General features: G+C 36.9%; 1 protein-coding gene across 1 annotated transcript in view; it reads right to left on the bottom strand.

Annotated features, from left to right (window-relative positions):
• LOC104078110 (syntaxin-binding protein 5-like) overlaps positions 1-3584 on the bottom strand; it is a gene marked incomplete at both ends in the record, with an annotated part of 17433 nt that extends 13849 nt beyond the window's left edge. The window contains 2 exons of the mRNA XM_009579627.1: positions 2540-2640; positions 3503-3584. Of these exons, the coding sequence (XP_009577922.1) occupies positions 2540-2640; positions 3503-3584 (183 nt within the window). The remainder of the gene's footprint in view (positions 1-2539; positions 2641-3502) is intronic.
• Between the last annotated feature and the right edge of the window lie 6722 nt (positions 3585-10306).

Raw genomic sequence — 10306 nt, 5'->3', positions numbered from 1 at the left:
CAAGCTGGCAAATTAAAGTATCATTAGAGAAGGTGTTACTACAAGGCTATGTCGTAGTATTGAATATTTTAAATAATTCCTGTTTGAGAAGTTGGTTATCCTTTACGAGCAAATCTTTATCCCACAATAAATTTAAAAAATTTTATTAATTAGGTATTTAACAACTTGGCACTTGTGAACTTAGAAGATCCAGTTTTATTCACGAACACTCTTCTCAATAAACTTAGTAGTTAATATACATCATAAAACTGACCTAATCAAAGCCCATTTACTTCAAATTCACATAACATATCAAACCTATAGGTGTAATTATAACGCTAAGTTCTTAGTAATTAAAGACACATATTTAGAATTATTCAATGGTGGATTTGTGCAATTCTCTACAGTGCAAAATCAAAATAATTCCCTAGTAATCAGATTACACTTTATTTTATAAAGCTTTATTTTATAAACTAGTCGAAAGAAGACAAACTATTTGAAAACAGTTAACAGTCATCCAGCAATGTATGGTTCCAGGATCTTAAGTGTTCTGGTTACTTCTATATACTATTATAATGGATACTTTAAGATTAAAGTTACTAGAAGAATAAGCCCTTGTCTCAAACTGCACCTTCACCACTCTTGATAACTATGGTGCTCTCATTACCTATTTTAGTAAGGCACAGGTTTTCCTGGAAAAATCAGTACTCTGTCCAAATTTAATAACAAATACAACCACTGAAGTGACATGAGTGACCTAGACTCCCTTCCACTCCCTCCCCTCTTTCAGGTAAGTTCAACACAGTTCAACTCCCTATGACAGGTTTTGCTAGCAAGAACACCACATTTACAGGAAAAGGATGGGTTAAAACTTCCGCTCTGTTTAAACAAAGATATTCACACATCTAAGACTAAGCCAACTGCCAGCAGATTTGCACGCAATCAGAATCACCTCCTCAGATATCTATTTTAAAGTATTAGTTAAAAGCCAATGTCCAAGTGTGGTTTCAGGCTGCAAATCCAAAGCACTTAAGTAGGTGCTACAGCTAAGAGAAAAGTAATTTGAGAGAGAAGGGGGAAAGAAGGGGACAAAATCTGGTTTGGATACACCACTGCATCTCCTATAGTTGGACAATCCTCATTAAACTGGAGATTGTGAATTGCATTTCTCCCCATTTGACTTCTATGCTGCATAAAGGAACACCGACACTCCCTTGGGGCAGAGAATTTTGCTCTGACAGAGCTTCCTGTTTTGCGCGTAACAGTTTAGAATCACAGAATAGTTTGGGTCTGAAGGGGCCTTTAAAGATCATCTAGTCCAACCCCTCTGCCGTGGGCAGGGACATCTTTCACTAGACCAGGTTGCTCGAAGCCCCATCCAACCTGGCCTTGAACACTTCCAGTGACGGGGCATCCACAACTTCTCTGGGCAAGCTGTTCCAGTATCTCTCCACCCTCACAGTAAAGAGTTTCTTCCTTATATCTAATCTAAGTCTACCCTCTTTCAGTTTAAAACCATTACCCCTTGTCCTATCCCTACAGGCCCTGGTAAAAAGTTTATGCACAGTGATTACGGAAACAACCTCAAAAGGGGCTGAGAATCACTTAGTCCTCTACCCCAAAAAACCTCAGTAATCTGCATTTATGTTATTCCTTACAAATTTGTTTATAACCTGTTCTTTAAAACCACGAGGCTACTCCCTAACCCATCCAACAGTCTGTTTAGCACTTTGTATGACATCACATTAGGTTTTACATAAATATTTAAGTTTCCTCTTTCTATTGCTACCCATTACTCAAAGTTTATTACTTCCTGCCCTATTCAACAGGGGTACAAGTCAGATTATTCTGTATTCTTGCGAGTATCCTTTGAGCTCTCCAAGCAGTCCACCTCTGAAGCATGCTGCTCAAAAGTAGACATAGCATTCCAGTTGAGATTTTACCCATACTGGAAAAGGACTACTTCCCAAAAAGGAAGGACTGCTTGTTAAAAAAAGAAAAAGGACACAGTTTTTTTGCAGAAATAGTATCAACTGACTTTTAGAAATTTAATCTAAAATGTCTCCCTAGCTTGCTTACAACACTGTTACTTGAGTCTCAAAATTGTTAGTCAAAATGCATGTTGTTTTCAGTTTCTCTGATCCACACAGGAGCTCTAACGCTGCAGAATTCCATTCATCAGGGGGGAAAAAACTTCCAATTAAAAAAATTGAACTAGTTTCCCTGTTGTCTTGTTGGTGCACACACACACACTTTCCTTTGTTCCAGAATTCCTTTGGAGACATACATTGAAAGTCTTCTGTCCCTCCACATTTTAAAGACAGGAAAATTGGTATTCAGCAATGCAATATGCAAAGTGATAGAAAAGTCATCTCAGTTGAGGTCACTAGTATGTCTACTCAGAAGTACTTTGGGCCCTAACAGCCTGCCACTCAAACCCAATGTAAATCCAGTTTCAATTATTTAACAAGTTATGAATTGGACTGCATTAATAAAGCTGATCTTACAATACTGCATAGTGTGATGGTAAGGAGCAAAGCAATAATAATCCAATCCCTACCGTTCTCGGTTAAATTTGAGTGAATGAAGTATAGCAGGTCTCTTCTGACGTAAGTTCCACAAGTGTAAGGTATCATCAGCCAAGGCACTCACAAGAGCTCCCTATGAGAAAGAAAAAATTTCAGCCAACTTATTTTCATAACCCTAGTAACAGTATATCATCATCATAGTGGAAATATATTACATATTTTCCTCCAGGATGAAAAAAAATACTTATAAGCATGCGCATCAGCATCATAAGGTAAGTTCCAAGTAGTAGTAATGAGATAATTGATGTGATCACATGTCATTCAGCTCACATTGCGTTCAGTGCTATACTGAGGGGTGGAGGGGAAGGAGAAGTTTTTTCTGGTGCATGCACATCAGTTCCCTCATGCCCACCTCTGTAGAGAAATTAAGCAATGAACTCAACTGCTACTATCTATGTGCTGACAAAGCTAGTGAGGTTTGACTTCACCATTCCTCTGAGCTAGAAGTCCCTCTACAAATCTGGGCCCACCTAGCTCAAGAAGAACAGCACTGCTGTCAGATCTCAGCTGCTACACCCCTAGAAAAAACACACCCTGAAATTACTGAGGGATCAGATTAAGGATCTTTGCTTAGTTCATGTCTAAGACAGTAACTCTATCAAAATAAAATTAATCACCTACTGAAATTGTTAGTACTATTGAAAATGTACTTTACTACTTCAGGAGATAACTTGCAATGTTCAATGACATAAATAAACAGTTCTTGCTTATAGCAAAAGAGTACTCTAGAGACAAAGTTATTTTCAGCAGTTAGTCAAGCATTTTCTAAAATTAAAAAAGTTAATTTATTTATAATTGTTATTACTGTTTGCCATTCATGCTATTAAAATCAGCTAACACAAGTGACTCTTAGTATGATGCTTGCTTAATGAGAAATTGAAGAAAATACACTCTGTCTTCTCTGAATTATGGAATATGTACATCATTTTACTAACCTCATTAATCAGGAACTGAAGCTGTATTACTGCAGCTCCACTGTCATGTTGACAGTAGCATTCAACTCCTGGCCGACCAAAGCTGGAATTGGTACCATTAAGGAATAATCATTGTATGTAACACAGGAAAAAAAACCAAACACCATGACCAACATTGTCACTATCACTAATACCACATTCAAACAGGTTAACATCCTGCTTCTAGCTAGTGCACTCAACATATTTAACCATGAAGGTCTGAGTGATCACCAGAAAAATCATTTATAAACAACACAACACAAAGAAGTTAAAAGGCCCATCTTATTTATCCCCATAGAATACAAAAATTTTGTATAACTGCTTAACTTATAGTTATTTAAGGGATTCTTCATCAATGAGAATATAACAGAGAATGATGAAGCAATTATTTTAGTAGTGTTAAATATCAGGACTAGTATAAAAGGAAGTTAATCTAAATAAACATCATAATCAAATGATCACATTTTCCAAGTGCTAAAGGAGCTTTCTGTTCTTTTTAAACACTACTTACAGATGAAAGAACAGCTGAATAATGCTAGGCATGTTAAAAAAAAAATCTGCTGTGACAGAGAAAAAGATCAGTAGCCAAAATATGGAGGAGTCAATGGGAAATTATATGTAACATAAATTTCCAGGATCTGTCTCAAGACTTCCTGGATTCACACCAACTATGAGATAACAAAAGCCTGTTCATTCTCCCTCCCACACATAAATCAGTCCTATACTTCCATAATGAATATCAAATAGAAGCAGCAGCAACACAGATTCCTTCAATTCTCCGTACTTGATTCATTTATTAGTTGCAAAGATTCTGTATTTCAAATGTGGCTACCCCCTTTCTTCTGATATGAAATTAAGGAAATTCTCCAACCTCTAGGAGACAGAGCAGAAATAACAAATCCAGATGAATTACGCAAAGCAGTCAGTATTTCATCATTATAGTATGCCCAGGGTTTCTTGAATATAATTTGTCGAAGAGCTGAACACTTCTTGTTTTAAAGAGGCACCTTAGTTTTTGGAAGAAAGGAAATAATTCCAAAGATGTATGCAAAAGAGGGAATATAATGTAGAATTTCTCTCTGTATACACGAGAAATTAATAAAACAGTACAATCTCATCCATTCTGCAAGTTTTCCATTTACTGAAAAACTGTTGATCAAAACCAAAGTGGATACAAATACTCTTAAAAATAATACGCATTCACACTAGAGACAGTTGAAAGGCTGAAGAGACTATTAGGTTGCACGCAAATCAAAACTCAAACACATCTCCTTGCTCTCCGGCAAGATAAAATATAAGTAGAACTACAATGGGAACAAGTCTGCTTCAGCACACTGCAATGTTTTAACTTTTAAACTTCAATCACATTCTTCTCCTAGACTAATGAATCTGAATAACATCCAGCTAAGTGATGAGAGATATACTAAACAGATGTTGAATAATCCAGCAAGCTTAATACCAGCTTTCTTCCCCAAACAGAATCAGTAATTTAATTTTGTTCTGCATGAAAGGGCTTAAAGAGCCAGCTTGCCTCACCTGTTTTTTCCTTTGTATTTTACATTCTTATCAATATGGTTCCTGTACAAAGAAGTAATCTGTATTCCACCGACAGTTTATAGCTCTTAAAAAAAAGAAAAGACAGGACTTAAAACTTGGGGGGTGGGGTGGGGTTGTCCCCATAAATGATACCTTCCAACACAAACTCAAAATACTTTTAATGTAAAATCATTGCTTTTGCATTAACTATGGATTGGCTACACAAATTGCCAGATTGGAAAAAATATCGCCACAAGGAATACCAGAAGTTTCAGAGGAGATTTGCTTCAGCCCTGCTCATGTTTCTGCATTCACTTGAATTAATAATTATTCGCAGAAATAGACAAAAGCAATTTCTGAAAGTGAAATTCAGATGTTTACAGGAACTGAGTTTTAAAACTTGTTTATCTGCACTGACACTGGCAGTTTTCTAACAAAAGAGGATTTCCCTAGCCCCTCCCTGAACATCAGCTCCCAACATAATTAAATGTAACCCTTGTTCATTCACCCACCCACAGTTTATTTGGAATTGAGGCTTTACAGCTACCTTGCCTCAAAACAAGAGGAGCACGGCCCAGAAAAACAAAGCCGCCCATGGATTCCTCAAGTTACTCCAAGCTTCAAATTCTATCCCTCAAATGTTTTCTCTAAGCACTTCTGATACAAATATTTCTGGAAGCACTGTTATAACTAGTCAGTAAAAATTTCAGTATTAAGAATACTTGAATGTTTCTTTAAACAAAAAAACCTTTTGCATTTTCCAGGATACCTGAACCAGTTCTCTCTCCAGAAATCAGTAAATATGCAGCACTGGGGAGTAAGTTTACACAAGCTTTAAACATTCAGAGCAAGTTTCTTCTTTTTGACAAATTAGTGGAAGTCTCATATGCAGATCTGAAAATAGAGTTTGGCCTCTTCTATAGCGTTTACAGTTATCACAAAAAAATAAAAATAGTCCTTGCAGTTAGACCCATTTAGTTCCTTTACCCAAGGATTATATCATCTTCACTTTTTCACCTAGTAGCTAAAATTATTCTTCTCATTTCAAATGAGTATCATCCTCCTAACCAGCATTAATCTTCTTTTCTAAAGCAATGCAAAGCCTCCCAGTTTTGGGGGGTATGCTGAGTTGAAGAAGCACTTAAATGCTGACTGTAAAAGGATAATAATACATGCCTGTTTCAGTACATGTTAAGCATTTCTGAACCATACAAAACAGGCAGCATCCCGGGGAATACAGTTTGTTCAAATCCTCTACACTTGCGTATGTGTGCTTAAGGCAAGAGAGCTCACTGTACTAAGCAGTGATCATCTACCACATAGTAGTCCCCAAAACAGGCAAAAATTATAATGAATAATGACAAGATGGGCAAAGCGTTTTCATTTTGTAGAGAGGAAAAACTCTCTGCCAAAGTCCTAGAGTATCTCTAGAGGAAACAGTCTGCTCTGAGCATTTTTCTAATCAAAGGCCCATCCTTCCTCCTTCACTTTCAAGCATTTCTTTCTACTATTCCTGCTTCATCCCCTATTCCAAATATAAACAAATAGGATAAATTAATAGCTTCTCAGCTGTACCTTTGAATATTGCTTCTGTGTTCCCCACTGCCTTTAGGAAATTAACCCTGGAAAACATTAGTATTTCATTGTCTTCACTGCATGTTTTATGAAAAAGCAAGAGACAAAAGCTGCAGCTGAGAGAAGGAAGAGATAACGTACTCATGTCCTAACATCAGTGTTCATTTTCGTAACTGCTAAAAGTGCAGGTCATACATAAGAAAAGCACAGTATCATGCTAACTTAATATCGCATAATGTCACTGATTTTACTTTGATTTGTGAGAAGAGGCAACAGTTCCAAAATTTATTTTTTCCAAACAAGCTTCAGACCTAAACTTACACTTTTCCCCCCCAGGCAAAATTAAAGCATTTCAATTACTGATATGTGAGTTCTCTCTGCAAAATATTCTTTTTAAAAATTATTACTATATTTATAGCTTTTCTACATAGGAGCAACTCAGTGCACATCTACCCTTAGAAGTCACATCTTGAAAGAAAACTAATTCCAGAATATTTATGAACGCCTCAGGAGAGCAGTCTTTTTTTTTTTTTAATTCTTTAATTTAAGTTACTCTAAGTAGGTCCAGGGAATATTGGATTATTCTTCACCTGTGCTTGACCCATCTGACAAAAGACGACAGTTGCAAAAGCTGTAGCTATCGATTCAATCCCTAGCATAAATCAGTTATGTATAGAGACACATTTATAATATAAATTACCTTCCAAACTATCACCACACAGATACCTGCATCTTCATGTCATTACACTGCTATAAAAAGTTTTGATAGTACAGCACAAGATACGGACCATGTTCCTGTATCAGATTTGCCACTGTTAGGATAGCTTGAGATTTTTTTAAGACAAATCTGAAACTGTAGCAGCTTTTAAAATTCATTCCTAGATACTTTTCAAAACTGTAGCTGTAACACCTCACAGTATTTGAACATTTGACAATTTTGATGCAAAAAATAGATCTCCCTGTAGAGGAAAACACGTACCACTAATCTGAATTACATACAAAACACTAAGGGCAGTAGATTATTCACAGTATTTTTCTCATGTATACCAGTCTGTAGCATATAGCTCTCCAGGACTGCATATTATACCTGCATGTTTTGCTATAGTCATTGCTATGTAGCAGTCTTCCACTTTACTTAATCAGACCCTGAATTATTTTTATAGGCAGCTGTTATGGTTTAACCCCAGCCAGCAACTAAGCACCACACAGCTGCCCATTTACTCCCCCCACAGTAGGATGAGGGAGAGAATCAGAAGGGTAAAAGTGAGAAAACTCATGGGTTGAGATAAAGACAGTTTAACAGGTAAAGCAAAAGCCGCTCACACAAGCAAAGCAAACCACGGAATTCATTCACTGCTTCCCATCGGCAGGCAGGTGTTCAGCCATCTCCAGGAAAGCAGGCCTCCATCACGCATAACGGTGACTTGGAAAGACAAACGCCATCACTCCAAACATCCCCCCTTCCTCCTTCTTCCCTCAGCCTTATATACTGAGCATGACGTCATATGGTATGGAATACCCCGTTGGCCAGTTGGGGTCAGTTGTCCTGGCTGTGGCCCCTCCCAGCTTCTCGTGCACCTGGCAGAACATGGGAAGCTGAAGAGTCCTTGACTATGCAAGCACTACTTAGCAACAACTAAACCATCAGTGTGTTACCAACATTATTCTCACACTAAATCCAAAACACATCACCGTACCAGCTACTAGGAAGAAAATCAACTCTATCCCAGGACAGCAGCAAAGCCACGAGTTATTTTGCACACACTTTTGTATGTGCTTTGATTGTGGTCCCCAAGAATTATCGTAACATAGAAAAAACACACAACGATGGTGAGATTTCCAAATAGTATTTTAAGTCTATAAAGATTAAAAGTCTGTCTGGTATTACTCACCATTGCCAAGTCTGGATACAATCCAACAACAGATAAAACCCAAAGACTTAATTTACATCAAGTTACAGAGTACCATAAAGTCCTGGTGATACATCTAAGCAGGACTAAAGCAGTACAAGAGCAGCTTCACGCAACTTTCCTAACTGTTTATCAACCTTACCTGCGCCTAGACCTAACCAGTACTATTACTTGCACATATAAAAGCATGATTTCTCACAGAATCAATTTCATAAAGAACAATCCATCAAGACACACAGCTATGTAGCAAGAGAGAGTTATTAAAAAAGTTGGAAAGTACTACAGTCACTGTCTACAAAACTAACTTTGACCTTTCACATGCATGTATTACCAAAGCAGATTTTAAAAAAATCCACAAAATACTTTTGGGAGAGTTTTAGACTTCATACCAATCCTAATATGATATCATATCACTATTTTTCAACAACTGTAGATTACAGAGTTTCCTTCTAAAGCTTTAGGCCTCCATAGCATCTTGCTGTGTTCATATCACTCAGCTAAGCAGATCTTTATTCTTCCCCACATCTCAGTATTTATGTCTGCAAAAGTATACAATAATATTTGTTAACATTTCAGATACACTTTTCTATATGTAAATAAGAGCAGCAAGCAAAAACAAACTAGGGCTTTAAAACTGAGATTGTTTGTCAGGTGGAAATACTATCAAATTACTGGTAACAATTTACTATGGGAATTCCATCTGGACCATTGTGATGCATTCTTCTTCTGCCAGCTAAAGAGAATGAGAAGGCAAGAAAACTGACAGTAAGGAAACAGGATAAGGAAGAGGAAGACATCAAATACAGACAGTCAGAAGACACTGGCTGCAACTTCCATACATCAAATATAGCACTTGCAAATTAGCCGATATGGAGATACAGTTTAACCTGGTTACTTGGACAGAAAAAAGTCAACATTACATATTATACTTGGAAATCAAATCAAGTGTCCCTAGAAAGTAAAGAACTACAACTTCCAGGCAATTAAAAAAAAAAAAAAAATCCTACATTCAGCTTCATTCTGTTAGTCATAAGGATGAAAATAATGCAAGGCACCTCAAAGATGAAGAGGCTAGGATCTCAGTCCTGGAAGATTACCAAAAGGTTTTTCCCCAAAGGTCTTCCCTTTCTCTTGGAGAAGAGGGAGGGACGAAAACAGGATTATAACTTGGAAGAGATCATTTATGTGCCAAAATATTGGAAAATGCGTTATTCTTCTAATTTTCTAGGAATTTTAACATTATACAAAGTTCCTAAATATTTTTGAGAGAGCAACTGTATTGACTGTTCAGTGTTTTATTTTTATAAATAAAAATGAAAGCTGAAAAAGCTGCATTCAGATAGTTTATGTTTGTCCAAAAAAGTGTGTGAGATGTATTATCATGAAATTATTTGATAGCATGTGTTCAGCAGCTTTTACACCTCTTGACACTCATAAGAGTTCATGCTTTCCTAGAGGGGAAAAAAGCATACTCTTTGTCCTTTTTCTGTAGGGGGGAAGGGGACAACAACAGGTATGGTATTTAAACAGTTGATGTTAGGTCATCTTACTACAAATACCGTATTAGCTTAACAGGTTACAGCAAACTACTACTGTTGTTTGCTACTGCAGCTTTAGAAATTCCAGTGAAGCGGTGACTACACAACTGCCTGGAAGCTGAATTTCTCAACTGCCAAACCAGCTATCAATAACATTAGTTCCTGCTTAAATGCAGATCAACTTCCCTAAATATTCACTTTGTTTATAGAATCATAGAATCATAGAA

The sequence above is a fragment of the Fulmarus glacialis genome, unplaced genomic scaffold, assembly GCF_000690835.1.
Source record: "Fulmarus glacialis isolate BGI_N327 unplaced genomic scaffold, ASM69083v1 scaffold4846, whole genome shotgun sequence".
NCBI classification, from domain to species: Eukaryota; Metazoa; Chordata; class Aves; order Procellariiformes; family Procellariidae; genus Fulmarus; species Fulmarus glacialis.
Note: the sequence above shows the minus strand (reverse complement) of the source record. Positions and strands in the feature narration are given on the sequence as shown.